The sequence below is a fragment of the Sus scrofa genome, chromosome 13 (assembly GCF_000003025.6).
Source record: "Sus scrofa isolate TJ Tabasco breed Duroc chromosome 13, Sscrofa11.1, whole genome shotgun sequence".
Taxonomy (NCBI): Eukaryota; Metazoa; Chordata; class Mammalia; order Artiodactyla; family Suidae; genus Sus; species Sus scrofa.
Window position 1 is genome coordinate 113,231,833 of NC_010455.5, and position 22,789 is coordinate 113,254,621.

General features: G+C 35.9%; 1 protein-coding gene across 9 annotated transcripts in view; it reads left to right on the forward strand.

Moving 5' to 3' along the window:
* The window catches only part of NAALADL2 (N-acetylated alpha-linked acidic dipeptidase like 2), a 1,365,504-nt gene that overhangs the window by 381,722 nt on the left and 960,993 nt on the right, over positions 1–22,789 (forward strand). The window contains exon 1 of one of the 9 annotated variants that reach the window (XM_021071185.1): positions 1,901–4,565. The exons of 7 other annotated variants lie outside the window; for them this stretch is intronic. In XM_021071185.1, coding sequence (XP_020926844.1) covers positions 4,523–4,565 — 43 coding nt within the window. In that variant the 5' untranslated portion in view covers positions 1,901–4,522. Of the gene's footprint in view, positions 1–1,900; positions 4,566–22,789 lie in introns of those variants that run through there. One more of the 9 variants, XM_021071194.1, reaches the window with a different exon arrangement.

Sequence of the window (22,789 nt, forward strand, 5' to 3'; positions counted from 1 at the left end):
ACTTGGCTTTCAATTTGGCACTTTCATATGTCTGTTATTTTCATATGAGTCATTGCTTATCTTAATTATGTAAAGTAACCTACATACCATTAGTAATTGTTAAGCAACTCTGTTGTTTGTGTGTTAGCATATAATTTATAGAGTTCCTTGGCTTCTTTGTTTAATAAAACTGTAATGCAAAGATCATTAAAATGACAATACTCCTTGCCATTAATTATGACTTATCTTGTTTCCTTGTTAATGGATGCCTCATACTATGGAAGGAAATAGTCACTTACATTGTTCTCCATCAATATTAATTCTCTTAAGATTCTGTATGTAATTTTATGGAAAAATATAGAGAATTGGATATTTAGTTATAGTAGTATTAAAGGATATTTTGCCCACCTGTCAATCCTAATACAAAGCACTGAGAAAAACTTAATTTTCTTGACCAATTTTTATTTTATATTCACATGGATAAAAAAAGTAAATATGTGCACATCATATATTCAACTGCTTAGAATTATACTATTAAATGTGCATGGTGATGTTAGAGAACTCTGAATTAAATGAACTAAATGTTTACGGAGGTTAGAAATCAGACAGATGAAAATTTGTGGAGCTAAAGTAGTGTCATTATTGACTGGGCTGTGGGACAGTTAACATATGTAAACATGGAAATAACATGACTGTGTTTTAGGAAGATCACTATGGTAGATGTGGAAAGGATGGATTACAGGAAGGGAAGAATTAATTGTTAGGGAGTTACTATCTTGGCAAGAGATGATAATGGCCTCACTAAAAGAAATGGAAAGTTAAGGAGGTGGGTTTCAAAGGCATTGATAGGACCTAGTGACTATTTGGGGAACATGAGAGGATAGTAGCAAGGATAAATCCTACATTTCTGTCTAGGGCAACTGGGTGGGTGATAATACCCAGATCCAAAAGAGAGAAGGTGAAATATGTTGGACCAGTACTCCTAAGTATGAGAAAATCTTGTTTATTTTATCTGTACCCATCATTTTTGTATCACTTTGAATAACTTTTTTTTTTTTTCAAATTTTCACTCATATCTTCCCTTGAAAATTAGAACTAAATAATCTCTTCAAAAACTATCCATACCAAATTTAAACTTCAACATTGGTTTCTCCCTCATGTGTACTTCTGGGTAGAAACCTCAAAATGAGTGATAAAGAAAGGCATTTATAAGACACGCCTTTTTCAACTCTCCCCTTGAAGTGCTTTAGAAATGCATTGTTGGGAACACAAGTAGGTGATGTGCTTGGAACGTTTTTTTTTTTCCCTATTATGTCACCTAAGTTGTTTTTAAAATATGCTCAGTAATTTTTACACCAAAGTCTCAGATTATATATAGAGGACACATTCACTCTCAAAGACTTCCTTTCTAGATTCTGAAAATCTTGATAATTTTAATAATTACAACACTCGTTTCCTTTTTGCCATTTAGTGAAGCTATTCTGTCTAATGCTCCTCATGCCATTTGTTTTTGATGCATATGTGCTTTAAGCAAATGCATGCACTTTTTTCTTTTATTTACTTCTTTTATTTTGATTTTTTAAAAATTCTCATAAGTGTCCTCATCTCTTTTAATCCTGCTAGCTCTTAATTATTTGCTCTGGCAGATAAACTACCTACTTCTCCCTCCCATCTCTTTTCACTTTTGAAATTTGTCATTTTTCCCTCTCTGGATGTCTTCTGTCATCATCTTCCCATGACCCGTGTCCTTCTTTTCTTTGAGATCCTTTTTTTTTTTTTTTTTTTGTCTTTTTAGGGCTACACCCACGACATGTGGAGATTCCCAGGCTAGGGGTAGAATCGGAGCTATAGCCGCTGGCCTACCCACAGTCACAGCAATGTGGGATCCAACCCTCATCTGCTACCTACACCACAGCTCATGGCAAAGCTGGATCCTTAACCCACTGAGTGATGCCAGGAATCAAACCCACACCCCTAAGGATACTAGCTTCATTTCCACTGAGCCACAATGGGAATTCCCGAGATCCTTTAATTCACCCTTTCTGATGATGGTAATTTATTCATCTTTACAATATTTGTTAAAGGCATAGTATGTGCTGGAAGCTGTGCAAGGTGCTGGAGATATAGTGATGAACACAGAAAGGTCTGTGACATCACACCTTAGGGAGTACATACAATACAATGTGATAAAAGCCATGTGCAAAGGAAAAGTTTTTAGTTAATAAGGGGCATCTGGAAGCACATAGAAGAGACCTCAACCAAGACTGGCTTGAAGAATTCCTGAATGTGAACTATTGAGGCAAAGGGGAGGTGATGAAGGCAGACATTTTCCAGGCATACAAGGCACTGAAGAGAGAAGGAGAAAGGGAGAAAGGGAAAAAGGGAGAGACTGAGGAAGAGAGAGAGAAAGAAAGTGTGTATTTGGGGCACTTAATTAGTACTGAAACTATTTCGGTATAACTTAACATACATTTATGTTACTTTCTGTACAGCTACAAAAACTTTCGAGGTTTCTGTTTGTTTTTACATTTTTCCTCAGATCAAATAGAACTTCTGTATGCCACTTTCACAACTCCTTGCATGCCATAGATAATTGGTGCTTTATACCTGTTATTGACTAATTTTAGGTCCCTGGGGCAGGTATGTAAATACATTTCCAAGTTTGTCATAATGAGTGTGGATTGATGTGTGTGTTTCTCCTCTTATGGGGATGTCACAATGTGATGATTATAGTGCTTTATTGGCACACATTCAATTTCAGGTTACTTTTGGTAAAGCACAAGCACAGTATATATGTTATATTAAGCAATTGAACTAGGCAAGATACTGCTCTATTCTGGAACAAACCACAACCTGGGTTTTAAATCAGAGGTTTCTGACAGTATGATGATAAAATAGGTCTTAGATAGAAAACGGTTGGCTCATTTTACAGATGAGGAAACCGAGAGTCAGGGAGGTTAATAAAAGAAATAACTCAAAATTAACTGTGATGGGGATTTAGGGGTATATCATGTATGTTTTTATTTCTAATACTATTTGGTATAACTATTCTACCTGTTTGCCATTTCTGTTGTTTACATAACTTATATAATCATTTTTTTATTAATAAGCTAGCAAACATAGTTTATAAATTATTTCTAAATTAAAAATTAAAAAACTATTAAGGTAGGAGATATTTGAACCTCAGATTTTTTTTTGACTAATATGACCAAAGCTAAAAGTTAAGGAAGACTAGAGGGAGGAAGTAGAGATTGTTTTTTATTCGAGATGTCTTACAGGAGACAGAATTTAAATAAATTGACTTATTTTTTGTGATCCACTTCTGCTCTTGCAAAATTAATAAAGATAAATCTCCAATTTGTTGCTAATCTTTGCTAGGGATATTTGAGGCACAGCAGTTTAATATCACTATGTATCTATTAAAAGGCAATGCAAAAATCAGTATCCTTTTACCTGTGAGGACCTTGAGGCCCTTTGCGACTGGATCAAATCATTTCTTTAAGGTCTCTCAGTTAATAAGTAACAGCTGATGTCAGAACAGAGCGACGTCAAGGCTCTGGTTCCGCGCTCTTTCCACCCCTCAGGAGGAGAAGGACAGCAGGAGGGAGAGAGAAGGAAGAGAGTGTAGGAGGAGAAGGATGAAAAGGAGGAAAGGGAAGAAGAGGAAGGGAGAGGAAGAGGAAGAAAAATGTTGCTTGTTGTGTGTTAATTATCTGCCATTCACAATGTTTAACAGTCATATATTTTTTTTAATTTTTATCAGAGCATAGTTGATTACAGCGTTGTGCCAATTTCTGCTGTACAGCGTAATGACACAGTCATACATTCTTTTTCTCATACTGTTTTCAATCATGTTCTACCGCAAGAGATTGGATATAGTTCCCTGTAGCATGGTCATATTTTATTGCTTTCAATCTTTAGAAGAATCTTCTAAAATAGATATTTTACATTTTTTCCCATTTTATAATTGAGGAAATTGGGCCGCAATTCTTCCCTCGTAGTTACACAGTTAGACTAGAAATCCTTTAGAGCCTTTCTTTCTACCACTGTATTAAACTGACTCCCATGCTCTTCCTTAACCCCCCTCTATGTTTTTTGAATGGACATTTCAAAATTTAAATTTTAAAGTGTATTTTACTTCTATAAGAGAAGCAGATTGGAAACACTAAAAAACAAACAAAACTCTGGCCCTGAACCACAGTATGTTGGTAGGACAGATACTCTTTTGGGGAGGAACATGTAGATACATTTCTGGACTAAAGTGAAAGTAGGGAATTAAAAGTTAACATCAAAACTGAAACAAAGCCATGTTTTGTGAAGCACACACTAAGCAGTACACTGGATCAAAGGATGTGATCTCACGTCTCAGCAAAACAGGTCCTGCAAGCCCAGGTAACTCAGGAAGCAGAGTGGTAATTATTCACAGAAGAAAGCAGGTAGTATACTGTTACCTTACTACAGGAGAAAGTCAGAAGGTCACGAAGCTTGCAGGGTAACTGACACAACTGAAACTGCTCAGCCCCCTTTAAAAAGAAATAATAAAATGGGAGAGAATGAAGCAAGTTTACCTAACACAGCTTTGCAAGGTAAGTGCCAACAGCCTCTGAAATGGTTACAACCAGGCGGTTAAGCTGTGTTGATTACAATGTGTCGGTGTGCAGCCCTGCTGCGTTTCGAGGTGTGCTTTGGAGGTGGGAAAAGAGGCGGGGATTGCTGTTTCTGAAGAAGCCGCTGTCTCTGTTGTGCTCAATTACTCAGCTTACAGAGATGTAGGAGTTTGGGGGAGTAGGGAGAGTCTTAACCATATTTTCTACTGTAATGCTTAAGAAATGCTACAGCCAGCTTCCAGGGCATTTGCATGTTAAACTTTTCCCAAGATTAGCATAATATTGAATTTTGTCTCCGCTTTTGGGAATTTTATTTGTAATCCAGTTTTGCCATCTCTGGGGTTTACCAGCTAAGTGGTAGAAAACAAGGTCTCAGAGGGCAGCATATTGGGTGGGGAGAACAGTTGGTTTTACAGGTGTTACTTAATCAGATACCTTTGTCCTTTGAAGAGACTGGCTCTGTTGACATTGGCTTGACAAGGCTTCTACGGTTAGGCTTGTTGATAGAAAAAATACAAATTCCCTCACACTTTCCACTTTTTTGAGTGAAGAAAGTTCCTTCTTAAAAAAAAAAAAATGGAAAATGGGCTTAATGTTTATTTGTTGCTGTGAGTGATTTCTAGTAGTCTATCTTCTAATGAATTATTTACCATCTTTAAAAGTGGCATTTTGTTCGAGATTTTTTTTTTTGAAGAAAAAATCTGCTTGATGATGACATTTTTATTTGTTTAATCATGTTTCTGTGGAGCTACCAGTAAGAAAATCCCCAAACCACTCAGTTTTCCATTAAGGGTATATAACCAAATATGTCGCTATATTTATTAAATATAATAAATACAAGAATAACAAGATGATCTTAGACATGCCTGGTCATAATAGAACATCATCCATTTAGGGTGTTAATCTTCCAGAATACCTGTGTTTTTCCTTTATTTTCATAAATACTTTCTCTACTTGCTGAAGAATCTCAGAATGTTATTTTTATTTTTTGTTTCCTAATATTTTTTAAAAACTGCACAAAATGCGATTTAAGAAGCATTTTTAATTTGAAGATTAATTTTCAAAGTTAGTGCATTCTATTGAAGAGAAACAAAGTAAAAAGCTCATTCAGCATAACTATGAAATAATTTATTTGTATGTGTTTTATGGACAAAATGATATTATATACATGATTACAACATATACTTTAACTGTCTCTATAATATTTTTTCATGGAAAAGCATGTGAGAATCATCTAGGTCCTTAAAGTTGTTTATATAATAATGATTTTGTATTAAATGTGTATGACTGTTTGGCAGCCCCCTGAATAGCCTATCCTCTGAATGAATAGTCTGTGTCTGTGTTTAGAGATTGATATAAACTGAGGAGGAAACTGGCTGCTCCCCTCTCCCCTCAGCATCCTTCTCTGTGTCAGGATCATGGGCAATATTTGCTTCTTAATTTAGAGTCCTAGAACTTGTATAGATTTTCTATTGTTTTGTTTTGTTTTCCTTTTCCCTGGCACTTTTATATGTATTATGATTCCAGTAATATCTTCCACTGTGAAAAGGTAACTTTTCACAGCTTAACTATTTTCAGAGTCAATAATTAGTACATATCAGAAAAACATGCCTACAACTTAAAATAAGAACTATAAATAATTTGAATGTCATTGAGTTACAAAACCATGTGCCTCTATCCATAAAACATCTGTAGTTGGGAAATACTTGTGAAATCAGTTCTATCCTGGGGTATTTTCTTTTCTGCAGTCTGTGAAAACTTTTCAGTAAGGAATGTGTTCTCTCCTGATCTTATCTGAGTTGAAAGACATCCTTGGTGGGTCTATACATATAGTTCCCCCCTGCCTTCTGGGATTGTTGAAATGCTTCCATTCTAAATGTTTTAGCCTTATGATTAATAACTTACTAATCACCGAGAATTAATGAGAAACAAAGGTGCTTCAGTCTTTGGTTTGAAATTATTTTTGGATTTTTTAATTTTAAAGAAAGCACTGTAGGGATAATTTGTACCTTTGTATGTGCAAAGGTAAGAGATTTTTGATGTTCGTTTAATATCTTATAAAACAAATCAAGACATCTTGGAGTCTTTCATTCATGGCTTACTCTAACAGTATTCTATTTTCTATGCAATACCTTGAATTTAAAAATTACTGAAGCAGACTTGTGATTGCCAAGGGAGAGGGGGAGGGAGTAGGATGGACTGGGAGTTTGGGGTTAATAGATGCAAACCGTTACGTTAAAAATGGATAGGCAATGAGGTCCTGCTGTATAGCACAGGAAACTATGTCCAATCACTTGTGATGGAACATGGTGAAAGATAATATGAGAAAGAGACTGTGTATAGATGTATGAACAGGTCACTTTGCTGTACAGCAGAAATTGACAGATTGACAACATAAATCAACTATAATAAAAAAATTTGAAAAGTTAACTAAAAATAAGATACACTGTCAAAGTAGCCAAAAGAATAAAATAAATACAATAAAAAATAGCATGATTTCTCCAAAAACACTTACTGAAGTAAATGAAAAAGGCATTTTGAAATGTTGCTTAATTTTGACTTTGATTTATCAGCATTATATAAAAGATTTTAAAGTTCTCTAAAATAATACTAATTATTGCCAGCTCTGCTTACAAATGGTGTCTAACAGAAATGACTATATTCAGATGTTTTGTACATTAAACATATGAGTGGTTTGTTTTGACTACGAAGATAAGAAGTGATGGTAGATTATCATTAGAACTCCATGTGCCTTGAATAATGATTTTCTAAGGTTATGTGTCTAGATTGTCTAGTTTCATTGGACCATCTAGTGACAACTTGGAGGGTTAGCTATAAACATTGTCAACAGTTATTCACTTTAAGCACTATTTCCTATAGTTGTCTGACCGGTTATTATACCAGGAAGCTGGTTGAGTGTGTCCTGGTTAGTGGAGCCCATAAGCTATCAATATTTAATGTTTCCACTGGTATTGGGGATCTATCTTTTCGCAAAAGAAAGTGAAATCTTTCCAAAGTTTTCTTCAGTTTACTGTGAACAGAGTTCGAATATCTCTTCAAACAAAAAAAGCAATCTCTCCCTTACAGTCTCAATGATAAAGTAACCCCACAGATAACTATGTAAAAATATACATGAAGGCTCATCACATTCTCAAGATTCATAAAATAAAATTATCCTGGGTAGGAGAGAATGCTGTTTTTTCCCTAATTTTTGAAACTGTAAATAAAATGTATGAATGATCTGGCATCAGGAATAGGGGTAAGTGCTTTCTGAGCACTGTTATTTGCTGAGGAGAGGAAATTGTTTCTTGCATAATATCTGTGAAAACATGTACCACTGAGTGCCACATTGTTGTCTGTGACAATAGTGAGAGGCCACAGCTGGGTTGACAGGCGGGCAGTTACCTGGAAAAGGCCTTAAGCTGAGGTTTCTCCACAGGCTACCCTTGGGCATGTGAGGGACCTTTACCTGTTTTCTTTCAGGAAGGACAGGCAATTTCTACTTCTCCCTGGATTCTTATTAACAGGCAGGGCAGACTCTAGTCAGAATTGCGGGGGGGAAAAAAAAGGGAACAAATCTCTTACTCTCCAGCTATGTTCCTCATTCACTGAGTCATTCCTACCTCCTACCTCAGAAACTCAGACCCCTGACCTCTTCTTTCTCTCCTCCTCTTCCTTGGTCAAAACATGGCCAAGGCCACCTGCTTCTTTGTAAAGGATACAATATATTAACATAGCCTCAGAATTATTTGAATAAAAGGCACTCTGAAGTCAGTGCAGGAACAACCCTGTGAGAGGCAGTTTCTCTGAGTGGACCCTCCCCTGGGCTCTTTACCACACCCTCATCACCCAGGCTGCCTACTTAGCCACTCAGTTGTTTCCAAGCACCTTCTGATTACAGGCCTCCTTCTTCCCTCAGTTCTTAACTCTCTAGATCTAGGATATTCCTACTCTAAAGGCTACAAAACACTTAGAACTCAGTGCGAAAGATGTTTCTAAGTACAGAAGTGTTGACGAGACCCTTCGAATACAAGGTCATTTCTAGACAGCAGTCAGCAGAGAGGAGAGAATGCTTCACCAACCCACTGAAGGAGAATTTGGCTGTCAAGAGTTAGGGAAAAGAAATCTGTAGAATATTAACATTTTCAAGGTAAAGGGAGCTTGGAGGGCCTCAAGTTCAATATTTTACTTTGTAAAGTAGCAGAGATCCTTTGAAGGTGCAAATATTGTCCTTGGCGTCTCTGAAGCAGGTGCCAAAACCTCGGTCTCCACCCTAGCTGCCTAGAGCCTATAATTTTATGGAGGAATTTGGCATGTTATTTTCCAGGGGTATTTACTTTCCTATTTCAAGAAGGGAAATCAGGCTTATAAATACTTTCCATATTGACATCTTTAATTTCTATAGTTACAAGCTGGAGAGCATTGTCCAATATTCAGTCTGGCTGGTCCATCCAGGCTTGGGTTTTCTTCTTGATTCCGTAAAACTTACTTTGGCTTTTGAGTCATTTGTTTAACTTTCATCACAACCAGGAAGAGTTGGCTTGAAATTCCGTAGGCACATGCAACAAATGTTTCTCGTGATAGAGCCTTTTTTTTTTTTTAATAAATTATACTTATTCTATCTTACTAAGAAAAAACATATCTAGGTGGGGAGGTGCCTTAGTGTCTGTGCTTCTAAGTTGCAGCCCAAGGGCAGCAGTACTGTATATACCCCAACCTGTTATACTGGTTTGGTGTGCATGTTTACTTTCTGTGGTGGAAAACATATCTCTGCATTTATCATCATAAACCATGCCTGTGAATGCCTTGAAGTCTTTCTAAAAGCCCAAGGAGGTCCTATCACTGTGTGAATTGTCCTGCCCACCCAATAGAAGTGTTTTTAAAATTAAAGTATAGTTGGTTCACTGGGAGTTCCTGTCGTGGTGCAGTGAAATGAATCCAACTGGGAACCATGAGGGTGTGGCTTCGATCCCTGGCCTCACTCAGTGGGTCAAGGATCCGCTGTTGCCAGGAGCTGTGGTGTAGGTCACAGATGCAGCTCAGATCTGATATTGCTGTGGCTGTGGCGTAGGCTGGCAGCTGTAGTTCTGATTGAACTCCTAGCCCGGGAATCACCATATGCCACAGGTATGACCATAAAAAGCAAAAAAAATTTAAAACTAAAAAAAAAAAATAAAACTATGTTTGTTCACAGTGTTGTACCAGTTTCTGCTGTACAGTGAAGTGACTCAATCATGTGTGTATATACACATGTGCTATTATCCATTATTTTGTATCTCAAGAGATTGGATATAATTCCTTGTGCTATACAGCAGAATCTCATTGCTTATTGACTGTAAATGTAATAGTTTGCACATACACTAGCTCCAGACTCCCACTCCATCCTGCTCCCTCCCTCCTCCATCTTGTCAACCACAAGTCTGTTCTGTATGTCCGTGAGTCCATTTCTGTTTTGTAGGTAGGTTCATTTTAGATTCCACATATAAGTGATAACATCATTAAGTACTTATACAGACTTTAATAGCATTTTCAGTTAAGAGAGTTACAGGGAGCTCTTGTTTAACCTGTCAGTATTCCAGGAAGAAGGCTTTCCCTAGCTCTGAGTGAGAGGTTGGAACACTTGAAGATTTGAGATGCTTAGGAATTGAAATTTAGATATTGTGGTAACGGCATTTTGTCTTTTTGCCTTTTCTGGGGCCACTGTCGTGGCATATGGAGGTTCCCAGGCTAGGGATCTAATCGGAGCTGTAGCCACCTGCCTATGCCAGAGCCACAGCAATGCGGGATCTGAGTTGCATCTGCAACCTACTCCACAGCTCAAGGCAACGCTGGATCCTTAACTCACTGAGCAAGGTCAGGGATTGAACCGCAACCTCATGGTTCTTAATCGGATTCGTTAACCACTGAGCCACGACGGGAACTCCAGTAACGGGGCATTTTGGAGTTGAAACTTCTGGGAGCTCTGCTGGAGATCTTATAGTCTCAGGACAAAATCAAGCATGTTCAGAGCAAGTAAAATTGCAGAGAATGTCAAGGCACGAAACCCCAGGTGAGCCTGACCTAAGTGTGGTAGGCAAAAGTGCATGAGAAGTTGGCTTGGGGACTTCTCCCAAGTACAGCACAGAGAACCCTGGGGTGGGCAAATAAGATTAGGAGATGAACTCTAAAAGAAGATAAAAGAAATAGTTAAGGAAGGCAACATAGCTGTGCTGAGGAGCTCTTTTTCTCTTGTCTTTCTAGATGCAAGTAGGAACTGTGCCCTATTAGAAATAAAAGAGCGAGCCCCATATTTGAAGGGAGCATATGATAAAGGCAGTTAATAGCATGAAACTCAGTTAAAACCTGCTGTTGGGGGAAAAGGCAATTCTCAAACACTTTGAAATTTAGAGTTTGTTCCCAGACTTTGAAATGGTCTGAAAGTTTAATCCCCTTGATTTAAATGGTATTTTATAGCACTGAAATTATTTCAAAGGGAAACATTTTAAATTGAGATTAAAGTCACTACAAAACCATCTTGAAGAAAAGGTGATACATACCTACAGGATGCCTCGATTGTTTAAACATTATTAATAATGCAATTAAAATGTGTTCCATATATTGAAAATGTTGGCGCTCTCTTTGAATCTGTTTCCTTTTTCTTAAATAAATGCAACAAGCGGTGTTGTAATAATCTGATGACTATACATGCATAAACACCATATAATTATTACATTGTATGCCTATTCTCTAGATTTTGGAAAGAGTTTAAACAAATGTAGCTAATTGAGTAGGATAGTAAGCCAACCTTTATATTGCAGTCAGCTTCAGGTTTTTTTTGGGGGGTGGGGGATTATTAACCAAGCATGTACTTGACTTCTTATTGGAGAATATTACACTTGAGACATAAGTGTGGGGGAAATGAGCTACTGACAAGGTTGCAAAGAACATGTGATTAGGATGAAATACGTAAAAGGACACTGAGCTTCAGCTGATCCTTTGAGCTTCTAAACTTTCTTCAGGAAAAAATATGGATAAGTACTTTTATTTGATAGGGTTATTTTGTTGCTCTATTGATATATATGTTTAACCATATCTATGATTGGAAGGTGTATTTGTAAATACCATTATAATTAATTTTGAAATGCAATTCACTGTCCTCTTTAAACTTTTTTTGTTTGTTTGTTTTTTTTAAGGCCACACTTGAGATATATGGAGGTTCCCAGGCTAGGGGTCAAATCACAGTTGTAGCTGCTGACCTACACAACAGCCATGGCAATGTATGATCTGAGCCACCTCTGCCACTTTAGCTCACGGCAATACTGGATCCTTAACCCACTGAGCAAGGGCAGGGATCGAACTTGCATCCTCACGGATGCTAGTTAGAGTCATTTCCATTAGCCATGACAGGAACTCCCTCTTTAAACTTCTGACCAATGTAATCCAAATTGTGCATTGTGTACTAATAAAAACTGAGTGTAATATAGAGATAGGTATAAAATCTTATCTGCTAAAAGAGCCCAAAAGAATTGTTTTGAAAAATCAACTACTGATATTAATGCAATTAAATGCATGTTTGCAATAAACATGAAAAATATGTGCACATACATCTATTAAAAACACATTCACTTTTTCCATATGACTTCAGACCTTGGTGAATAATTCATTTCAAGAATCGATTAAACTTTCAAAACCATTCCATCTCAGTGACTCCTGCTTTTCTCAAAAGTGAGTTCCTTTGCAAATAGGGCATGAGAGGCAGAGAGGATTGAAGGGCCACTATGCTTTATTTTCTTCTTTGTTTATGGACACTTAATGCAATCAGAGATGAGTCCTATCTTCACCTAAATTATTCATAAAACTTGAAAAAATTTCATCACATCCACATTTCTTGGTGGTAGGTTTCAGAGATGGAAAAATCTATTTTGCCACAAAAGGGGGAAGTTGCCAATTCTTGGTGTTGTTATAACCACAGACACATATCTAGGAATTAATGGAGAAATCTAGGAATTCGTAGACAGTTTCACAGAGGAAATAAGACGTAAATTGATTCTAGCCAGAATAAATGGCAGAAGGAAGAAAGTCTTTTCTGACAAAATGAACAGCAGAGACATGGCGTAAAAATGATATCTATCCATGTACTTACTTGCTTTATTTTCCTCTCTTATTCAAAACAAAAAGGAGTTTCCAAAAATTACTAGAGTTGGCCCTTGAACAACATGGGTTTGAACTACAAAAGTCCATTTCTATGTTGATTTTTTTTCACTCAATACACACTACAGCACTACTCGGTCTGAGGTTGGATGAATCTGTGGATTTGGAATCACATATTCGGCAGGATGGAGGCCTACTCTAAAGTTATCCATGCATTTTCAGCAGTCTTGGGCAGGGGAGAAGTTGATGCCCCAACCGCTGGGGTCACTGTATTTTGCAATAGGCTGCAAATAAGTAAACATAATTTTAAAAAAAGGATAAAATAATATAAGTTAAAATTTGTATACAATATATGTGCCGGCGTATTCTAAACAGCTACCAAACAAGTAAGAAAATTACTTTCAAGCTTCCTAGCAGCCAAAAGAAAGTAAGATTTATGGTGTTTAAAACATACAAAAATGTGGCAGTTTTTCAAGAAAGGTATGGATTGCTTGATTAGATATGGTGATAGAAATCAAAGTAATTTCTATAGATGACATGAAACAGACCTAACTAGAAGGATTTTTTTTTTTAATTAGGCAACACTGAGACATAAAGTTAAAATAATTATAAAGAAAATAGTATTATTTAAGTCATTGCAGAATCTTGACATGGGTGTATGGGTGACTTCCTTTGAGTTTCGTTTTTTTTTTTTTTTTTTTTTTTTGCTTTTTAGCACATCCTTGACATATGGAGGTTCCCAGCTAGAGGTTGAATTGGAACTACAGCTGCCGGCCTATGCCATAGCTACAGGAACGCAGGATCCAAGCCGCCTCTGCAACCTGCATACACCACAGCTCATAGCGACACAAGATCCTTAACCCACTGATTGAGGCCAGGGATCAAACCCGCAACCTCATGGTTACTAGTCCAATTCGTTTTTGATGCACCACAATGGGAACTCTGTTTTTTTTTTTCCCTTAGAGTTTCTTAAACTGATGCACTGTCCTATCAGACAGTTGTCAGAAAAAAAAATGCAGAAAAAAATTTAAACATATAATCTGAAAGTAAAAATGGAAAAAAACCAAAATAATTAAGAAATATAGACTTTATAAGACCTAAGTTTCCATGATTTAAATACTCACACTATTAAATTTCAGGATATAAAAATAGGTCATTTTGAAAATTAAACTGCTATATATACTGTATAAGCATATGGTGTTAAGCAAGTGTCTCTCCCAGAATGGATTTTATATGGGTGTTGTGTGTAAATGTTGGCTAATGAAGGGTTCAGAACAGCCACTGTGACAGGTTTGATGTTGGCGTAGTGGGTGTTAGGTGGGGTAGGAATAGAGGGTTAGAATAAAGAATAGCACATTGGTATTGATAATATTCATGTTGTATTACAAACATACTTTTAAAAGCTTTAATCTGTGAACTTCAAGTGCTATGAGGTAATAATGTTGCCTTAAGTTTTTATTTTTTATACAAATAAATATACTTTGGGGATAAAATGAAAAAAATTTAATAAGAAAATGGTATTTTTTTAATTCTTGAAAAAGTTCTCGTCAGTTTCAAGTTCATATTTTATATTCTTTCAGTTTATTATTTTACCTCCATGGATTTCTTATAGCCATCTTTTTTTCTAAATTAGAAAACATAATATTACTTATATTTTCAGGAATTAGTAATTGCTAAATTATATTTATCAAAATATTTTTACATGACATAATTCACAATAACTTGGCTAATGTTCTGGAAATGTAGTCTTCACATGAAATTTTCATTTTCATAATTTGGTTCATCAGAAAATAATTTCTTTTCATAATCAAATAAAGAAAAAAGTAATATTCGTTGGGTGCTGAAATTAAGTGGAAATTTACTGAAATTATTTGAATCTCACAACAGTCTCAACCTTCTCTCTCTTCCTCCAGCAAATATACTAAGCTGCTTTCCCACTAGGACTTCTACCTGCTGGCAATGTCTGTTGAACGTCCTATGGTTTGTTCCATATTGTCATTAAATCATCAGATTATTTATCATCTCAGTGATACCTTTTCTTGTCTCTCAAACTAAAGCAGCCTATCTGTCTTAATGCCCGATTTTAAATATCTTACCATGATCCATTTCCTTTTTTGGGGGAGTATATTTGTTTGTTGCCCATTTCCCTAGCAGAAAACTCAAAGTATTTGTGCATAGTCAATTTACATTTGTTTTAACATGAAAATTAGTTGAGCATAAAGTAGCAGTCACTGAACATGGTAAACACAAAGCAGAATAAAACAAGAAGCTTTAACCAAAAAAAAAAAAAAAAAAGACAAATAAAAAAGTCTAAAATTGAAAGAGAACTTTTTCCAAAATGATAGTTGATGTAGAGTCTCTATTCTAGGATATTGGGAGCTGAGTATTATTCATTTTCATTTTCTCTAGTTCTGTGGTAAGTATCTTTGGATGGAGTTTACTAAATAAGTTCTCAGAGAGTCCAAGTATGAGATGATTATTATGGTGGTGTTGATGGAAGAAAATATTTATTAAGTATATACTGTGTGCCAGGGACTGTTTCAAGTGTTCAACACTTGGTTATTTAATCTTCACAACCATTCAATGAGGATTATATGCTCCATAAATATAAACATAATTATACGACTATATTTTCCTTACATTTTCTTTTATTTTTCTTCAACTTTATTTCTAGTTCTTCCTCATCATTGTCCATCATTGCATAGTGATGGAGATCTGAGTTCATATGATGATGGGATTTGACAAAAAGAAATAAATTTGAGAGCTACTTGTGGTCAAATTGGTGTTTGCTTGTGTTGAATAAGAAGGAGGAAAAAGTTGGGAAAACTGGGTTCCTGGCTTAGGTGACAGAAAGAATTGTACTGTTAACTGATTTAGGAAGTGTAGGAGGGGTAATAGTTTAGGGGAGAGGTATATAATGAGACTGCTTTAAACAAAATGATTTTAAGCTATAAATTTATTTATTTATTTATTTATTTGTCTTTTAGGGCCATACCAGCAGCATATGGAGGCTCCCAAGCTAGGGGTCCAATTGGAACTGTAGCCGCCAGCCTACACCACAGCCATAGCAACTCGGGATCTGAGCTGTGTCTGCAGCCCACACAAGAGCCCACAGCAATGCTGGATCCCCAACCCACTGAGTGAGGCTAGGGATCCAACCCACATCCTCATGGATGCTAGTTGGGTTTGCTAACTGCTGAGCCATGACAGGAACTCCATAAGATATAAATTTAATTGATGAAAATGTCTAGGACTTAAATTGTGAAAGTGAGACTAGACCTTGAGAGAGAGAACTAGGGTGGAATAAAGGGGTTGGAAATTATTAAAGCTTAAGTCTTAGGTGACATTTTGCATAGATGAGATTGTACAAAAATAGGAGTTAAAGAAAGAAGAGAAGATGACAGAGTCTAGAAAACACTGACATGTAATCTGAGCAGAAATGAAGGAAACTGAGATGGGGTCATGGGAGAGAGAAAAGATAGGGAAGATTTTTCAGGGAAAGGCACAGTAGGAATTTCTTTTTAAGAAGAGTAAGATAAATCAAATGATGAGATCATCATAGAGCTAGGATTTGGTGATTCAAGCCTGGAATTAAGATGAGACATGAGGAAGAAGCCATTTGAGAATTATCAGGAATGAGGTGAAAGGAGAATACAAAATTATAAGGAGCTTAGAATAGTAGACATTCAATAATGGGGAACTGACCATTGTTAGGGAGTAGGAGAAAGTGAACAAAGGAGGCAGTTGTATCACAGCAGTTCTGAGGTAAATATAATGTTCAGTTTTTGCAAAGGAGGAAACACTGTCAGTGAGGGAGAGGATGAAGGTACTAAAATAGAAAGAGTGCATCCAATGAAGATAAGAACTTGGATTGTTCGAACAACTTTTAAGAACAGGAGGGCAGCTTTCTTTCTCTAAGGAGGAATGAGGAATGGCAGATTCCCTGCATTAGAGAAAAGAGCGTGTGATGGATGCCAGTGGCCTGCATCTTTACAGTAAAGGATGAGTTCACCTAGCCAAGAGTTAGGGTGGGGCTGTGTGTGGGGTGCTGAGTCCATAAAAGTAAATAAAAGGATTGGCCAGAAGTTGCTCAGTGAAGTTAGACAGAAGAGCTTTGTCAGTGAATGTGGGAAAGCAACAGGAAAAAAAACGCAGGCTGATTCAGGTAGTTTTCATAGAGACATGAGTGAGTTTATGGGAGGTTGTGTGTGTGTGTGTGTGTGTGTGTGTGTGTGTGTGTGTGTGTGTGTGTGTGTGTGTGTGTGTGTCTTGTCTGCAGATTTAGCTTGAGATTGTTATTCTGGAATACTTAGGCTTCATCATTTACTACCACTCAATAAGCCTACTCCAGCTCGTGATCTTCAGATACCATGCTGCTATCCTACAGCAGAATTAGAAAAGAGAGCATACCTCATTCAAATCTATCCAGCTCTTGAAGAGTGATGGAACACCCAGACCTGACTGCAAATCAACTTTTATGGTAGCATCTTCTTATCTATGTAACATTTGAAAAGCACCTATATTTACACTTTCCATAGAGCATGAGTGTGATGGCCGTATGGGCCTTTGGAATGAGGCGATGCACTTCCACTTGACTTTGAAGAAAGCAAAATAAGGTTGGGATCAGTTTTCATTCACTCAGTGATGTCAAGACTCTTAGATAATTAGTAATTCCCATCAGGGTTAGCATCATGTTATTATCATCACTAATGATAGTGAAAGAAGTAATATAATTGGATATTTAATAAATACCAGTAAGGGACAAAATTAGAATTAAATTTAGGACATATCAGGCTCTATTACTTCTTAACTGCTACATTCCCTAGGAGTACCATTTTAAAAGAGCTACTTAAAAAATAAAAATTAGACTCTGGAGTGCCCATTGTGGCTCAGAAGTAATGAACCTGGCTAATATCCATGAAGACTCAGGTTTGATCACTGGCCCCATTCAGTGGATTAAGGATTTGGCATGGAGGTCACTGATGTGTCTCGGATCTTGCATTGCTGCGGCTGTGGCACAGGCTGGTGGCTACAGCTGTGATTCAACCCCTAGCCTGGGAACTTCCATCTGCTACGGGTGCAGCTCTAAAAAGAAAAAAGAAAAATTAGATTGTCCAAAGAGAATGTTTCACATATTTCTACTTATATCCACATGCAAAAATTAGTGAATGTTAGTTTTTAGTACTGAAAGTCCATTCTCTAGCTGATTTATCTGCTTTTCTGTAATACTATATTTTACAAAAACTCACCTAACTTCATGTATACAAACAATGTTTTCTGTTTGGCTGCATCATGATTCCTCTTGCCCAAACTCCCCTCACATCCTTATGATATTTTCATCATACCATACATTCCTGGCACTTTTATTGAAGGTGATAAAGGCTCTGAAGAAGTAGTTTGAAATAAATGGGTTCTACTAAATTCAAGAATGTTTTGACCATTAACCTTCAGTTTGAAGTGTTAGATGACCACAAACTAGTATAAAGGAATATAAATTTACTTCTATAAAATATACTTTAAAGAGGTTTTTAGACAATTGATGCTTTGCTGATCTAGGGGATATTTCCTCTTCAGTGTTTCTAACTGAACAAATTACATGTAAAAGCCATAAACTCCTTTATGTTATCCATAAACATAATAAAAAATGTTGCACCACATAACTTTGACTTAGTCAATAATTCTAGGCTTAGCCTTAGGGTTTGAAGAGAAAATTATTCCTGTTACACATTTTAATTATGCTATAAACTTTGGGAAATAGCTATTGATCTTCAACATATGGCGTCAGAAAGTTGTTTCTTTCTTGTTCTGTAGCCAGTGAAAGTATGCCATACAGACTAAAATTGAAGAATTTCAGGGAAATTCAAAGTGCAGTAAAGGATATATTTTTATTGTATTTGACTCCCTTAAATATTAAGAGATTTCAAGATTGTCTCCTTGAAATGTCTTTTTGCTAGAAACTAGGAACAACTGAGTTAACAAATATTTTACCTTGTTTTAAGAAAAAGCTATTAACTATGGTTCTCTTGATTATCTTTAATATTTTAATATAGAAATAAGAGCGCCTAATCAGAATTTTTTTTAAAACTTAGCATGTTTAAGATTCTCCAGAATTTATGGAGTAATGAATATTGTGATCATCACTTTAGAAGTAATTATTTCACAGTTTTTTTTATTATTATTATCAAATCAGTAAAATGGGTAAAACCCTCCGTTCTGCTGAAATTTAGGAGGTATCTAATATCTGTGATGATGACGATGATGACAATGATCAAGAAGAAGAGGAGTGGGAGGAAGAGGAGGGGGGAGGGAGAAAGGGGGGAGGGAGAGGGAGAGGAGAAAAGGGAAGGAGGAAAGGGAAGGAAGAGGAAAGAAAAGTTAGGACATGAGGAACTTTTAGTAGAGGAGCTGGCATTGCTTTAAACACTTTATATACATGGCCAGATTTAAGCCTTCCATCTGCCATGTAAGTATGGATCCTCGTTTTCCCATTTTACAGAAGGCTCAGCCAGGTTAAGTAACTCTCAGGATTATATAAGAACAAAGTGGTAGAGCTGAGATTTAAACCCAGGTCTGTCTGACTTATGTAATGATATGGGCTCCTTATTGCCATTTTCAGCAAGTTGAAAATTCTTTAGAGCATTCAACTGAAGTAGATTTATATTTAAATTTAAATATATAAAATTTAATACTATGCATTTGTTCATTCAACAATTATTTATTGATTTATGATTATATACCAGACATAGTGTTAGGAGCTACTGAAACTAAATTCAGTGAGTCATGGACCACAGCAACTCATAGTCTGCTATGGGAGACAGTACGCAGTAATATAAAAAGGATAAAAAGCTTACATGTGCATACATGTGTGTATGTATACATTTGTGAGTGTGATTTTCAGAGCTCTCTGATGAATATTCTATAATCAAACCTGCTTGAATTTCAGAATCTAATTAGAAGTATGGATATTTCACTTTGATACTATGACAGCTTGTTTGGTCAGTTTGGGGGCCATAGTATCTTTGTGCCTCCAGCCATTAAATTTGCTATTTTGGAAGCATCAGCAAGGACTCCGTTTTGACTTTTCTTACCACAGGGCAACCCCTCCCTCCTCACAATAGGTACTAATGAGTAGTAATATACATCCCTTTCCCATTTCTTCCCCACCCATCTCTTTCTGACCTGCAATGTGATTAAATCCATTGGTTAAATAATCTGTTACATATTCTATACATATAATGCTGTTAATAGTGGCTCTGGATGCAGTGGTTAGCCCTAATCTATTTAATTTAGTTTTATATAAAATATAAAAGTAAAACTCAAAATATAACTTTGGAAACATAAAATATAAGTCTGTATTTCTTTATGAAGCAAAGTGCTATTTTCTCCAACTGTGCTTTAATTTGGTTTCATTCAGCTTCCACTGAAATTTTGCACATGTTAAGGATATAATCTAGTAAAGATAGGTTATGGGAAGTAAATTTTTAGCCATGGTAGGTATAAGCAAGATTTTCAAACCCAAATGTATTTTTTGTTTTAATCTTAGACATTAAAGAGAAAAGCTAATGATAGGTTCAGAATTTCTCATCCACTTTATAACTTTCTCCAAGGATACATAATAAGTATGCTGGTTCAGTGGCTTTGAACAAACACTAGTCATGGGATTTAGGCATTTATAATAGTACATGTTTTTAAAAGAAAATGTGGACGCTACTATATGCAAGATACCGATCTTGGAAATTTTATTAAGTCACCTCACTTCATTCTCTCAACAATATCTAAAGCTATTATTAGCTTTTAGATTACTCTGTGTGTACAAGTCATCTTGACTGGAAGCAAATGAATGGAAAGAAAGGAGTTTAAGTAGAGAGGAGATATTTGATTCCTTCTTGAAGAATGAAGAGTTCTCCAGCCAAATAAGTGTACTTGAGGGATAAGAAATCAGTTATTCTTGCTAGCATGACTACTGTGTTTGTAGAATTTCAAACACTGGTTTATAGTACTTGCCCAATAAACATAAGTTACTAGAATGCTGACTTTTTATGGGCTGGCATAAAATATGTTTGCAGCTCACTGATTACAGTGGAGTTTTAAGGCTACCTAAATTGTAAACAAAGTAGATGGTAGTATGCTCTTTTTACTTTAGCTCAGCCTATGTGGGCCTATATAGTCAAGGCTTTGTGCCCATTGACCAGATTACACATGAGCACATGTAAACATGTCAAAGATGTTGACCATAGTTTAGGTGAGCTACTTTTCTTGGAAAGCACCAGATTTTCCTCACAAATTTGTTCTTATATGAGAACAGAAGAGAACAGTCTCCCCTACTGGTACTTAATATGCCAAGTTAAAATACTTACATAGTGGCCAAGAAGGCAGCCTGGGGATTTCCTGGCCCTCCTTCCTGCCAAATTGACAGGTTGCATTGCAGCAGGTGCACAGCAAAGCGATTAAGAATGTCCAGGTTGACAAAACATGTGTGATATAACTGCAAGCATTTTATATGAATGACATGTCATGGCAAGGACCGGCCTCAAGAAATTATACCTGGTGTTCTGGGGTTTGAGGACAATCTATATGCATATAAAAGCATCATTGAGAAGGTGAAGCTTAGGAAAAATAACCTTGACAAGGAGTCTACATAAACAAAGTACATTGCAATGTAAGGTATATTTTTTGCTACTTAAATATTTTACAAATGTCCTATTTATATGAGTAGATGCAATAAGCATCTGTCTTGGGTGATGTGATTTTTTGACTGCTGAGTAACTCATTCAGCTGCCAGGAGGACCGAGAGTCTGGTTTGTTAAAATTCATGGTGGGAAAAAAATCCGATGTCATCCAATTCATTTTAAGAACACAGTTAGCCCTTGGTATCAACCTTTCCACTTCTAGGATGCCTGATTTATGTTGCATGTAATAAAATAACTTCAATATGAGTGTCAGAGCCTTTCTCACTAATTTTCAAAAATGATCAAAAATGAAGCATGAAAAAAGTGTATTTTAGATGATAAGTAAAATAACTGTTCACTGTGTATATACACACAAGCATATGCATAAAACTTAAGAGAATACGAACTTCCAGAAAATTTTCCATAGACTACTAGTTGACAGACCCCCTAGATTAAGGATTTCTGTGTTCGTGTATGTTTTATAAGAGACAAGGTAAGTATATTTCCTCAGATTTTCAAAGGAATTCATAATCTAAACAGCAGTAAAATGATTTCTAAAATTATTTTTTCCATCAGAAATTGTGTAATTCACTTTATGTCCTAATATATTCCTGTTAAGACTTACTTTCTTCTAGAGAAATAGAAATATGGCTTATAATCTAAGGAAAAATAATTCTATGCCCCCTAATTTATGACTAAAGTAACTATGATTTTCAGTATAAAAACTATAATAGCAAAGAATTTTCTGAACTTCTTGATCATCATTTAAAAGCAATTTCAAATTAAAGTAATATATTGTCAGTGAGGATTAAGTTGGAGTATTATTTTCCTATTTTTAATTTTTCACAGACCATTTAAACTATATGTGAAACTTCTATCTATATTTCTATTATAGAGATAAATGCTTAGAAGAAATAAGTACAGTGCTATATTAATAAAATAGTGTTATATTAATCATAACTATATTAGTAGTTAGTTTTTAAGTTCCTTTTCACTAATCCACTTAATATGGATTAAAGTGGAATCTTATAATTTTTTGGAAAAAATAAAAAGTATATTTTGTGACTTGTCTAAACACCTAATATTTTAACCAGATTTGTTTCCATCGTGAAAGTTATAATGTATACTATGTATTCATTTTAATGTACTTGGATATTAATAGCACAAATAATTTAGATTATTGATTTTACTCTGACTTGTTTGATACATTTTCTTTCTAATGTGGCTAAATACCCTCTAGTCTTTTCCCTCTCTTCTCCTCCTGTCATATAACCTTTTTAAGATACTTTGGCATAAAATGATCCAATAAAATTCTTCACAGTAAATGGGTATATTGGCAGTGGTGGAGTTGAAGGCATAAGTGGGAGATATATTTTTGTATGATAGCACTTGCTCTGTATCCTT